The sequence below is a fragment of the Siphateles boraxobius genome, unplaced genomic scaffold (assembly GCF_051911475.1).
Source record: "Siphateles boraxobius isolate OS27281-9 unplaced genomic scaffold, OSU_SipBor_1 1, whole genome shotgun sequence".
Taxonomy (NCBI): domain Eukaryota; kingdom Metazoa; phylum Chordata; class Actinopteri; order Cypriniformes; family Leuciscidae; genus Siphateles; species Siphateles boraxobius.
This window is the reverse complement of record NW_027508699.1, coordinates 4488045-4501590: the sequence shown is the minus strand read 5'-3', so window position 1 is coordinate 4501590 and position 13546 is coordinate 4488045. Positions and strand designations below refer to the sequence as shown.

General features: G+C 38.3%; 1 protein-coding gene across 1 annotated transcript; it reads left to right on the top strand.

Moving 5' to 3' along the window:
- The first annotated feature begins 1922 nt into the window (after nt 1-1922).
- On the top strand, nt 1923-6127 carry LOC143742414 (uncharacterized). The gene is made up of 9 exons (XM_077235297.1): nt 1923-2073; nt 2350-2625; nt 2718-2924; nt 3603-3932; nt 4141-4235; nt 4399-4449; nt 4679-5063; nt 5149-5328; nt 6000-6127. Exons 1-9 carry the CDS (start codon nt 2043-2045, stop codon nt 6125-6127), a joined length of 1683 nt encoding a protein of 560 aa, XP_077091412.1. The 5' UTR covers nt 1923-2042.
- Nucleotides 6128-13546: the final 7419 nt, after the last annotated feature.

The window sequence follows — 13546 nt, the reverse complement described above, 5'->3', positions numbered from 1 at the left end:
TGGCAATTCCAACTCCTGACTCGCAACAATGGTTTTGACGAAATAAGTTGGTTTTTATACCAACTTATTTAAACTTTTTTGTACCAAGGGCGTGGTGAGCTGGAACCTGCTTACGTCACCACCCACCCCTTACGTCACCACCGCAAACATCCAATAGGACAATTCAACTGCAGTAGCCACCGTTCAACCTGAAGAGGGCAGCACTCAGACGTTTTTACAATATATATTGTAGAATTAAAACACTTTAAACCCAAATGTCAAAAAAATACTTGAATCAATGAACAACACTAATAAAGCCCCATTCTTACAGATCATTAACTAAAAAAAGTTGGTTTAGGGTTTAGTTACCCTTTAAGTTTTCACCTTTTTGTTACAATAAAGTTTAAGTCATGTTAAAACAGGTGTAGCGTCAAACATACTTTCCCTCACGGAAGTGGCTTAAAAAGGAAAAGAAGCCACTACAGGCGTGGTTAGCTGGTACCCTCGGACGACAGAGGGTACCACACCTTCCAATAGGAAAATTCAACTGCAGTAGCCACCTTTCAACCTGAAGAGGGCAGCACTCAGACGTTTTTACACCATATATTGTAGAATTAAAACACTTTAAACCCAAATGTCAAAAAATTTACTCAAATCAATGAACAGCATTTATGAAGCTCCATTCTTACAGATCATTTACTAAAAAAAGTTGTTTTAGTGTTTAGTTACCCTTTAAATATTCATCATATATAGACTATAGTCCCTAAGCTAATTGAGTGTACTCATTTAATGAATTCACAGTTTATTGCAATTGACACCACTTCAATTAAAAATATAGGCATTTATTTTAGATGTATTTCTTTGATTGGGGTTCTGTTTTTTGATTTAAAAGAAATGTAGGAATTAATGTAATTAAAATATTGGGGCAAATTACTGCTGTTTTTGCGTCCATCGGAAAAATGAAGTCAATAACGGAAAGTTTTGAATTTTATTTTATTCACATAAAGTTCATTTTATTTCGATGTATGTTTTATTACCATACATTATTCTTAACGCTTTACCTCCGTAATATTTCAGTCCGAATCGGCACATGACAGCGCAGATAAACTGTTAATAACTTAAATAATCTGTTAAACATTATTTGAGAAAGTTAGTGTTAATGATTATTGTAAAATAAATGATGAACGTCATCCTCCACTCCTTGATTAGTAAAATAAATGGGCTTTTTTTTTTAATATGGATTTCTTTTCTTCACCACTCTAACGTTACTACAAACCGGTGTGATGACGCATGGGTGTCACTGAAAACTGATTGGCTTGATGTTTATATGCGGAAATGTATTAATAAATTCTTCTAGACTTTATAATTACATTATGTCCGATTTATCCTTCCTTGTGCCTTTTTGCACGCATTTTGGACAGAAGCAATGACTATGGGGATCCATTAGACTGTAAGTGCCTTGCGAAGGCGGCGCTTATTTGCTTAATTATTAATAGCTAATGAAGATTTTGGGCAAGAATAATTCCACGGATAATAATAATAATAATAATAACTGTTTAAAATTAAGTTTGTTACTTTTCGATAAATGTGTTGAGATTCGATGTGCGCTCACGCACGCGAATTCTGGTGCAACGTTACGTATGTGGTTATGAATGATTTGAACTTTAGTTGCTATAGCGACGCGTGCTATGAATTTTGACTGCAAATGTTTACACTCGAACTGATCGCTTTCTGAGTTGATTGAGAGACGAGGCGAACAATTCAGAGACTTTTGCAAAGTATTTTCTATGCAAATCTTGTGAAGCTGAGGCTGAGAAGAGACTTTTATTCTAGAAGAAGATCGGAGCATATATCCTTTCCATATATTTATTTTTTAAAGAGTTTATATTTTTTTTGTGTGGAGACTTCTATTTAATTGTTATTTTCTTACGCTAGAAGGAGTTTGGCGCTTTATTTAATTTTTAGTTTATTATTTAATTTAATTTTAGTATTTCTGAGGAGAGTTGTATTTTGTTCTCTTTTTTGTATTGTTTTTTTGTATTGTTTTTATTGCAGATTGGTGGATGTCAATGGCTCACATGGGGGGAAGAGGAGGTGAGTGCTTTAGTTTTTTATTTGTACATGGTATGTTATGGTATAACATTGTTGTACAATGGTTGAGTAAATTAATGTGAAGAAACTTGTGCAATGTAAATTTGATCCCCCAATTTTCCCAGCTAAGTCCTCACATGTATTTGACTCCTTGCATATGAAATCAACTTTTCAATCTGAGTAACTAAAGTTATGTATAGTGACACTTTGTAATTGACCACTGACATTGAGTATTGGTTATTGTTAAACCATTAATACTAGCTATGTGAAATATTCCAGCATCAGGCCGCTCCAGATGCAGGAGAGCTGCTGTCTCTCAGACGGCTGGTCGGGAGGTTTGGAGACCCGGTTCTGATGGCCGTGATCAGGATCCGCTGCCAGCCCCGACCCAGACACAGATCCAGGAGCTTCATGGTTATTTAACACAGTCTTTATCTTCTGAGTTGTCTTTTTCTGTGTCCACAGGTCCGGCTCACAGGAAGGAGTGGCAGATCGGCAGCCAGAAGAGCCCAGATGATGGACGTCCGTCCACTTCATCTACACACTCTCGCAGAGGTCAGAATAGGCTTTGAACAATTCTTACGTTGATTCTAAATATTATTACAACAAAAGAAAAAAAATGATTTTTAATATCTGAAATTTTCCAGACTCTTCATCATCTTTGTCCCTCTCTGAGGACAATGTGGAGAGGTGGTTATGCAGAGAGTTGTTGAGGCTGTCCAGGTCCGACAGCTTGGAAGGGTGGCAGTGCCGTCCGCTGCCGGGTCAAGTTCCTGTCAAGCCGACTGAGACTTCGAGTGGCCGAACTGCTCAGGGTGCCATGGATGCTTCTCCTGTGAACAAGAGCTCAACAGGTGAGACTGAAATAAGGCTGGGCAGTGTAAAGTGTACAGATAGAGATTTTGCCATTTCATGCAGAACTGCTTCAAGTTTTTAGCATGTTAATGTCCCGTCACATCTACTGTTGCTCAGCTGAATTTTGATTAAATTTGTTCAGAAATATTTTAATTTGACCATTTTCAGAGCATTAAGAGAACATTCAAAAGTAACGTTCCCATAATGCAAAATTATGAAATATAATGTTCATTTAACCAAGAAATTTCTTTTTTGAAACATTGAAAAAACTGGACGCTGTGAACGTTCAGGGGACATTTAGAATAACGATTGCTTAACTTTATGGGAACATTAGCAAAACGTTCTCAATAAGCCGTGAACTCAATGGTACTTGCGCTGTCTGACACACACCACAAACACGCGCACAGAATGCCGATTCTCAGACAGCATTCCAGCCACAATAGAATTATATTTTTGATAAATAAATAAATAAAAATTGTGAAATAAAAGGACTATTAATATTGTGAAATAAGATTTTGGGACATTTATGCAGGCATTTAGCAGAAGTCAGGTGGGTAGCTAGGAAATATTTCCATTACTTTGGATTTATAACATTACAGATAAGAATTTAACAGTAAATTGTAAGTTATGTCATGATATCATTAATTTGACATCAGAGATGTTTCACTTCATTTCAGGAAAACCTACAAGGAAGAGGAAAAGAATTGCTTGTTTCCTCAACAGGATATGGAAGGCTGTGAAGGGTTATTTCTGCTGCTGTTGCCACAGTTGTGCTGTGGATGTTGTGGAGCCTTTTGTCCCTCCAGCAGATCTGGAGCCAGAGCCTGATCCTGATACATCATCACCCGGTCCTGATACATCATCACCTGATCCTGATACATCATCACCCGGTCCTGATACATCATCACCTGATCCTGATACATCATCACCTGATCCTGATACATCATCACCCGGTCCTGATACATCATCACCTGCACCAGATCTCTCCGGTGTCGAGCCAAATAATGGTAAATCGCCAGTCCTTATTTCTCCCACATTATTTTAAACAATATTGCTGTCTTGTTTTCCACTCAAAATATCTTAAGGCTTGTTTTCAGAGAATATTTATATTATTTTCCCCATATTAATGTTATTTTCTCGACACAGCCAGGACTGATATTTTCTGAATAAAACAATCTCATATATATTTCTCATATTTTTCTGTTTGTTTTTCAGATTCCTTTGAGTCTCTCTATAAAGTGGGAGATATACTTGGATGCGGAGCGTTTGGCAGTGTGTACAGGGGAACACGCAAATTTGATGGCAAAAAGGTAAATCTTCCCGAATTGTACAAACGTTTGGCTTTTGTGTGCATCAAAACATATTCAAAACAATTTACAAATGGTTTAATACTTAGTGCAAGGTCAAGTGCTTGAATACTGTTACTGTTTTTAACTTGAAACTGTTTTGTGTTTTTATTTCTCTTTTTTTCAGGTTGCCATCAAGCGGATGCGCAAGTTTGACAATTTTCTTTATCTTTATATTGTAAGTTGGCCATAACCTGAATATGTATTTAGTTGTTTAAGTGCAGATTGCTGTAGTTAATACACCCATAGGAAGCATTAGGTGTAAATGTGATTGACAAATAAGAAAAGACTTTGAGCTCTTTTGAGGCTCTTTTAAACGTATCTAAAAAGATCAAAGAAAAGTACGCTTAAAAATGTTTTGGTCAGATTTTTACCCAGCTAAGCTTCTGTCTACTGCTTTTCTCTAGCCTGGACATCCCGAACCTCTCATTACAGAAGTGGCGCTGCTGCTAATGATGAGGCGAGAACCCATGAGCCCATACGTCATACAGCTATACGATTGGTTTGAACACCCTCGAAAATTCACTCTCATCATGGAGTTCCCTGAACCCTGCGAGAGCTTGCTGGACTTCATCACTCGTCATAATCCTGACGTGTGTGAAACAGTAGCACGGGTCTTCATGCCGCAGGCTGTGCTGGCAGTACAACACTGCATCGAGCATGGCGTTTTTCACAATGACATTCATGCGCAGAATTTCCTGTTGAAGAGAAGCTCGTTAGACCTCAAGCTGATAGACTTTGGCTGCGGTCAGCTATTCAGTAGTGAGGGCTACGAGAGCGACGTATACTTTGGTGAGCATTTTGGGAATGTGGAAACCTGAATGTAGTGATGCTTTAAGAAAAAAAGCTCAACAATGTGCAAATGTCTTGCTTACAGGAAGACAGGATCACTGCCCACCTGAAGTCTTCACAGAACCCAGATTCCACGCCGTCCCAGCAAATGTCTGGGCTCTAGGAGTGATGTTGTATGAGATGGTGAACGCATCTCGTCCTTTTCGCAGTAGAACGGAAGTCATAGAAGCCAAAGTTACATTTCAGAATTCCAACTTATCCAGAGGTGAGTGAATAATATTGATAACACTGATAAACACACACACACACACACATAAAGTAAAGGCTCTGTACAGAAACAGTTAAAGGTGAAGTATGTAAGATTGTTTATATATGGCTCAACGTGGAGCGAGAGTTTGGGCCGTGGTTACTGTAGCAGGCGGAGCCGTGGCAAAAGAAATCCAGCTTTAGTTACAGAAGTGAAAGCCGAAATTCGCTGCATTTATACCTTAAAAGATTAAACGGGTCAAGAACGCGTCAAAGTGAACAGAGCGTTGTGATGCTACGGGCTATAAAGCATGCTTCGATACCATACAGCATCATCACGCACCTGTTCAGAAAGACACATTTTCATCAAGACAAATGCAATACAGCTAAACGTATTTCTAATATGTTGTTCCTGAAACATGCCTTCACAAGAACCAGTAAGAGCTGGGTTTGTGATGTTTAAGTTGGGGAAGACACGATGCACGAAAGGGGCCTTTGCGGGGTTTGTTTGAAAATATGCTTTATCTTGTAATTCCGCTTGGTGCCACTAGTGTCGCAGAAACGACATGCTTCACTTTTAAAGTAAAGATAAGGAACATTTTACATGATATTAATCACGTTTTAGATGCTGTTTTCATAGATTCCAAGTCACATGACTAACCAGCTCTCTCCTTATTAACATTTGTACAGAATGCAGTGATCTGATTAGCCAGTGCCTAGCCCGGGATCCAACGAAACGGCCCACGTTAGAGCAGATGTCACAACATGAATGGATTAGAAATGGTCTACTGTTGGAGAAGTTCAGGAGATTCACTTGATCAGTGATTTCAGGTGTGAGGAAGTGTAACAGACAGAGAACGATTATTATCATTTGTCTTCAAATCTGGATTGTTTGTAGTGAGATTTTCAAATTTGTGTTCATTGTAATGTTCTTGTTATAGTCAAGTCACCTTCATTTATATAGAGCTTTGTACAATACAGATTGTTTCAAAGCGGCTTCACGGTAAACAGGAAAATAACAGAATCAATGCAAACAGAATTCAATTCTGTTGTAGAACAGCTCTTAAAATATCATTCATGAGTTGACTTGTTCATATAATCTTTGTATCGGATAGGAAAGAACACACCTTCTGTCCTTGGAGGGCTTGAGCCGGAGACTCGACCCGAAGCCTGAAGTCCAACCCCGACCTGACAGGAACTCAAGCGCCACACCAGAGAGATCCGAGCCTGTCCACGTCTGAGCAAGAACATGAGAGACTGAAGACTGGAAACAAGTTATCAAGTCATCACAGCTCAATTCACTATGTTTTAAAATTCAAGTTAAGACAAGTCATCTTTATCTATATAGCGCCTTATGTATGACCAATCTGTATTAGGGCTGCTGGGTTTCGACTTCCATACTTTTTAGGCACTGACCGAATTGCCTCGATACCATCGAGAATCAAAAATTGTCTTGTCGTTCGGTACCAAATTTCGATACCTGAGGGGTTAATCTTGTCAACGTCAGTGAAACAATAAGCATGCATCATGTATGATGTGCACAAATCAAGTGCTGGTGATTGGCTGTGGCGAGGCATCAAGGAAAAACACTAGTTTACGCCGGCTTGATGGCAACAGCGCGATGCCATTCATCGACACAGAGACACGCAGAACATGAAGGATTCATATTTATACAGTCCTTTTTCGGTTTAATATTCTCACTTTGACAACATTTAATTTGAGCGAAACTATTATCTATGGAGGCTAGAGGGTCTATCAAGAGTTTCTTATCTCTTTTCTGTAATGATTGTCCTAAGTCATTATGTATTAGATAAATTATTATATAATTTCATGTGGAAAAATAAATCACACACAATTATAAATGAGGGTCTAAGAAAAGAGGTTAGTGATGGAGGTCTTGGAGTAGTTGACTTTACCCTATTTTACCATGTGCTGAAAGTAAATTGTTTAAAAAGACTTTATATGGAACATGTTTCCTCATTTTATTCCTCATTTTGAGGAAATTGGAGATATTGTATTTTTGTTACAGTGCCCCTTCTCACTCGGAAAACTACCCATTAAATTATCAAAATTTCACCAACAGGTTTTTATTATCGTGGTTACGGGTTTACAAACATCATTTTTCACCTCAACGTGGTTTTATTTGGAACAACCAGAATATTATTTACAGAAATAGATCAACATTTTTTGAGAGATGGTATTTAAATAACATCTCTATTGTTAATCAGCTGATGGATGACAATTGTCAGTTTTGTTCCTTATCATAATTCTCCAAAAAAAATTGCTTTTGGAGCTTCAGGAAATTAATTTAATATTGTATTCAACGCCATTCCTAGTGTTATAAAAACTCTTGAAAGGAGAGCAAACCTATAGACCTATTTCTTTGTATAACACTTCTATTTCAATTGAAGGGATTTTGATTACTGACGACAAATTCAATATTAACAGAAAATCTATTCCAGCATCATCTTTCAAATGAATGATGACGTTATACAATGTTAATTGGAGTCTTGTCTGGTCTCTTCCACACAAATATCTTTTAACAAACAAAATTACATTTAAGAATGTTGCAGAGATGCTACCCTGGTAATAGTGTACTCAATAAGTATATCCAAAACATTGAAAATAAATGCACTTTCTGTGATGTAGAAGAGACAATTGTACATCTTTTTGTGAATGTGTTTGTGTTAAATCTTTCTTGAACGAGTTATGTACCTATCTCTTGAAAAAACAAATGTCAGAATATGTATTAACACCTTTAATATTATTTTTCTTTACCACAATTCAAATTTGTATTTCCAGTACATTGTTAATCTGTTCATGATACTTGGCAAATTTTTTATTCACAAATACAAATTCTTGGGTAAGATCCCGCTACTGTCAATTTTTCTGGTAGACTATAATTCATATGTTTTGTCTTTAATGGGCATAAAAACAGAAAATCTTTGAAAGAGTCAAAAATTACTTTCAATGTTTAACCTTGTATAATTTTATTTATCTATTTTTTTCCATCCCCTCTGGCTTTATGTTATTTTATTGGTACTATTTTCTTGACACATGTCCTGGGTTTTATTGTTACTGTTGTTATGTATTTGTTACATTTTCTTTCTGTTGGCATCAATAAAAAAGGCCTATACGGAAACCCGTCAAAATAAAAGTTTGGTTTGACTTAAAGGAACTGTGATAGATATATATTACTCTTGTAGAGTATAATGTACATCTTAATGTAATACTATAATACAATTATTATTAAAACAAATTTTCTTCCTCTGTTGTGTAGCACTTGTTTGCCAAACAACTAAAGGGCTTATTTAATTTTCATATGAATAAATGTTTTACGCCTTCATTTGATTACCAGAAATATTAAAATACACAATACAGAATTTCTTTACAAAAAAAAAAAAACAACCCTTCATAGGTCCATATTCTTACTTTGCTTTTATGAATTCAATTTATTTGATATGGTTTTGATTAAACCATATAGATGAGATAAAACAGAAAGCACAGAACTGGGTAAAAATAAAATGAAATTTGAAGAAAAAAACAGTAAGAATGTAATTGTTGTTAAACTGTTAATAAATTGTTGTTCCATGAAAAGTTTCAATGATTTCAATGAATTACACATGCTTTTTGATTCAACTATTTATCGTGTAAAGTGTTGTTATCCTCAAGGTTGGCTGCACTAAGAGTTTAGCTTTCTTGTTTTTCCCCTCTTCACACTAATGTAACAGCCTCTGCTATAATATTATCTGTACATAAAATTGGTATCGAAAAAGTATAGTTCAGGAACCGGTGTCGAAGTCATGGTATCAGTATCGATATCAAAAACTTTTGAACAAAACCCAGCCCTACTGTATATGACCCTTCTGAATGAATGCTTTCAATGGATAAAAAAAGAAGAAATGCTTTTAAACAGTCTCGACCTATGAGAAAGCTTTGAACTGAAACAAAACCGCTGCTTCTCGAAACAAAATCTACATTGTTGCAAACTTCAGTGCATTGTTGAGTCTGTCTAAAACATAAGCCTATAATGAGACTAGAGCCTGTGGACAATAATAATAATAACTGGAATGTACATTTCCTGAAGAAAATGTGAGTGGTGCTTGCAGTGGCAAAACTCAGCACTCGTTTGCTACAGTAGGTAGTTCTGGCTAGTTGCTATGGTGTTGCTAGGTGGTAGGTATTTGTCACAGATGGTTACTTTGGAGTTTTATAGCGTTTTTAACATGTCAACAATCACATCATCACTACAGGGCAAAGTCTATTGGTTCCTGCTGGATCAGTAGCCAATGAGCTTGTTTGCTGCTCAAAGTTCAAATACTTTGTTAGGATTTGCCGTAGTTTCAGTGTGCTTTCCAAACCCTCCACCTTCCCCAGCTCCACCTGTAATAACTGAAATGAATACAGTCATGTATGAAAACCTACGGTGAATATAACTAGGCTACAGTAGATCACCGAAGGTTCATTTTCAAAGCCTTAAAGGGTAACTAAACCCCTGGTCAGAGCCTGACTCCACCCACTGGCAATATTTGAAAAATGCTGGAAAAGTGGGCAGAGGCCAGCGGAGGGCGGGCGTGCATCTGAGATGCATCTCTCTGTAGGCAAGGGCGTTGTAGGAGCCATAAGTCTGTAATTTCGTCTGTACTATTGTCTGTACTCCCCCGTGTGGTAATGGGAAAGAATTGCACCCCTTTTGGGGACTTCCTGCAGGTAGCCATCTTAAACAGGAAGTGATGTGGCAAGGGAGACAGTTTTTTGACATACATTACACCACACTGCTTGTTTTGGAGGCTAGAGTTTTGTCTCTAAGTTTTCACCTTTTTGTTACAGTTAAGTTCAAGTCATGTTAAAACAGGTGTAGCGTCAAACATACTTTCCCTCACATTCCATACATTTGGAATGATCAGGCCTTGAGTGACATGCATCGATAGCCAAAAGTGTTCTGAAACTCATCCAATGCTTGAGTAAACAAGGGTGAACTTATTTCTAAGAGCTGTGGTTGAGAATTTTGGCTTTGATCAAAGCATGGTACAAGAAGCTGATGCTTATGTGTATATTGTGGCCTGTTGATTATATGGAAAGCTGGATACCTGATTGTGCTTGTTTGTGTCAAACATGGCTGATGAAATGTCCAAAAATTAGAAGGATGAAGTTGAACAAAGCATCGGTTCCCTCAGTTCCATGCGTAGGGGAAGGCTTTGTGTGTGCACACGTAGGATGAATGAAGTAAAGGCATTGCTTGCTGATGGTGCTGATGTGGAATCAATAAAAAGAAGTGCAGAGACCTTTTTTATGTCACTTTGAGAATTTAAGACTGCTCATAGGCTTGTGCAAGAAAAGCTATGAAAAGGAAAATGAGCGCATTGACTGGTTTGAGCCTAAAATGGCTACATTTGATTACTTTATGAGTGAATATGAGATGTGGAAAAATGTTCAAAAGGATCCACAAACTCTTATCGAGCCAAGTGATAGTGTTTCGAATGTGTCCAAGAGGTCACATAAATCTCTTAGTTCTCACAGCTCAAGTATATCATCATCTGTATCATCCATGAAGATAAAAGTAACTGCTGATAAAGCATCTTTTGAATTTATTCAACTTGGAGCTATCCCAAAAACTCCATTGCAAAGAATGTTTCAACCTCCAAAACTCAACCAAGTAGCACACCGAAAGTCCAATGTTGAGGATGCGACAGTAACATCTGATAATCCTGCTACAACTTTTCAAAATCCATCTGTTAGTTGCACAGACGTGGGGCTTACAAATACGAATCTTTCGAATGTGGTACGGAGGCAAAATGACATTGCTGAACTTCTGGTCTTGCAGCAAAAACACACTTTACTCCCATCTAGAGAAATTCCAGTGTTCGAAGGAGATCCACTAAATTTTCGCCCTTTCATGCAAGCCTTTGAACATGGCACAGAAGATAATACAGATAATAATAGGGATAGACTTTACTGTCTGGAACAATTTACTTCTGGCCAGTCCAAGGAACTTGTCCGAAGCTGCTTGCATATGGATACAATAAGGGGTTACGCCGAAGCTAAGAAGCTCCTCAAATGTCATTTTGGTGATGAAGTGAAAATCACCAGTGCTTATATGGAAAAGGCCCTAAGTTGGAGTAATATCAAGACAGATGATGGAAACGCCCTTAATGCTTATGCACTTTATTTAAGAGGCTGTTGCAATGCTGCGGAAGACCTTCCTAATATGTTTGATCTTGATTTCCCTTCCAATCTTAAACAGATTATATCCAAACTCCCATATAAACTACGTGAAAAGTGGAGAAGCACAGCATGTGACTGTGGCGGGGGAGGCGTGGTTCAGCGAGGTCTGCGACGAGAGAGAGAGTGGTGAGACGAGCGGCGGTAAGTGGGTCAAGTGCAAAATGACTAACACCTGTGTCTCGTTGCAGTAATTGGCGTGGGGAGACCGTATAAAGTCAGACGGAAACCAGCATTCGGGGAGAGAGGGCTGAGGACTCGTGGGATCGCGGAGGAAAGAGGACTGTATTTGAAAAGCTACTGAGTACTTTATACTGTGAATGAGTTTTATGTTGACGAGCGCATGTGGCGCGAGTGATCTGAGTTTATTAAATAAAAATAACCACGAGCCTCAGCCAGCCGACCCCGGTCTCCTTCCTTCTCGCACATACATAGAAGGGAAATACTACAGTGACATTCTTGAAAGAACACATAGTAGAGCCAAATTCCAGGACGTGGTTGTCTTTATTGAAAAACAGGCAAAGATACTTCAAGACCCTCTCTTCGGCAATATTCTAGACCCTACTTTAGCTACAAAGGGCATTAGGGTCGAGACAGGGTCTCGTCCTTTCAAGTCCGGGAGTAAGAAAAGCTTTGCTACTTCAATATCACAACTGATATCCAGTACAAAAGAAGTAAAGAGCCATGAGGCTACAGGTGTTGCATTACAGGCTCCCTGCTTGTTCTGTTTTGGCAATCATGCATTGGAAGCATGTCGTCAGATAGTGTTAAAGCCTCATCTTGAGAAGATTTTCTAAAGGGAAAAGGGCTATGCTTTGCATGTCTTCTAAAGGGGCATATGAGCAAAGCATGTAGAAAACTTCTGGATTGTAAGAGTTGTCACAAAAGCCACCCAACAGTTCTCCATGTCGAAAGTATGCCCCTCACAGAGCAACACACTTCCCAGAAGGATAAAGGTTGTAGTAACTTAATTACAATTGCCATGGTGTTAGCAGAACAGGCGGAGGTTGGTTCTTTAGACTACAAACTTGATATCTTGCCAGTGAAGATTAAGGCCTGCAATGGGAGTGACATCATAGAGACTTATGCTTTTCTTGATCCTGGAAGTTCCGCAACTTTCTGTACAGAAAGTCTAACGGAAAAGCTGCATGTGAGAGGGAGGAGAACAGATGTTCTACTCACGACTATGGGACAGGAAAGACCAATATATACATACAAATTGGATGGGCTGGAAGTGAGTAGCCTCGACAGTAACAATTTTTTGCCCCTGCCAGAGGTTTTTACTCAAGCTTCTATACCAGTTGGTAAAGAAAACATTCCTACTCAAGAGGACATTCAGCACTGGCCATATCTCAATGAGATCAGTTTGAATACCATTGAAGCGGAAGTCGGTCTGTTGATTGGAGTCTATGCTCCAAAGCTTATAGAGCCATGGAAGGTTATTAATAGTCAAGAAGATGGACCCTATGCAGTCCTAACTCAACTGGCATGGCTTATTAATGGACCTTTGGGCAGAAGCCCATCTTTAAGCAGAAATGAACGACTAAAGGTGTCCTGTAATAGGATTTCAATTTCCAGCTTAGAACAGCTCATCCTGAGTCAGCTAAATCATGATTGTCCTGAAAAGGTATGTGATGAGAAGCCTGAGTATTCAGCTGAGGACATGATGTTCCTCAAAATTGCGGCAGACTCTGTTGTTAAACAAGATGGTCACTATCAACTTAAACTTCCATTCCGTCAAGAGGAGGTTTACCTACCTAATAATCGAACGATAGCTGAACAGAGAGCTAATACCCTCATGAAGAGATTCCAAAGGGACGATAAGCTATTTACTGATTATAAGGAATTTATGGGTAACCTCTGTAGTAGAAATTTTAATAGTCATTGATCCCAAACAGGTACCATAAGAGAGAGAACCTATTCAATATGTAAAAGTATATGTGTTTACGTGCTTGTGCGTGACGTTTCAGGAACATATGGGACAGGACCTCTGACCTTAGGGACGGTCAGTTTTG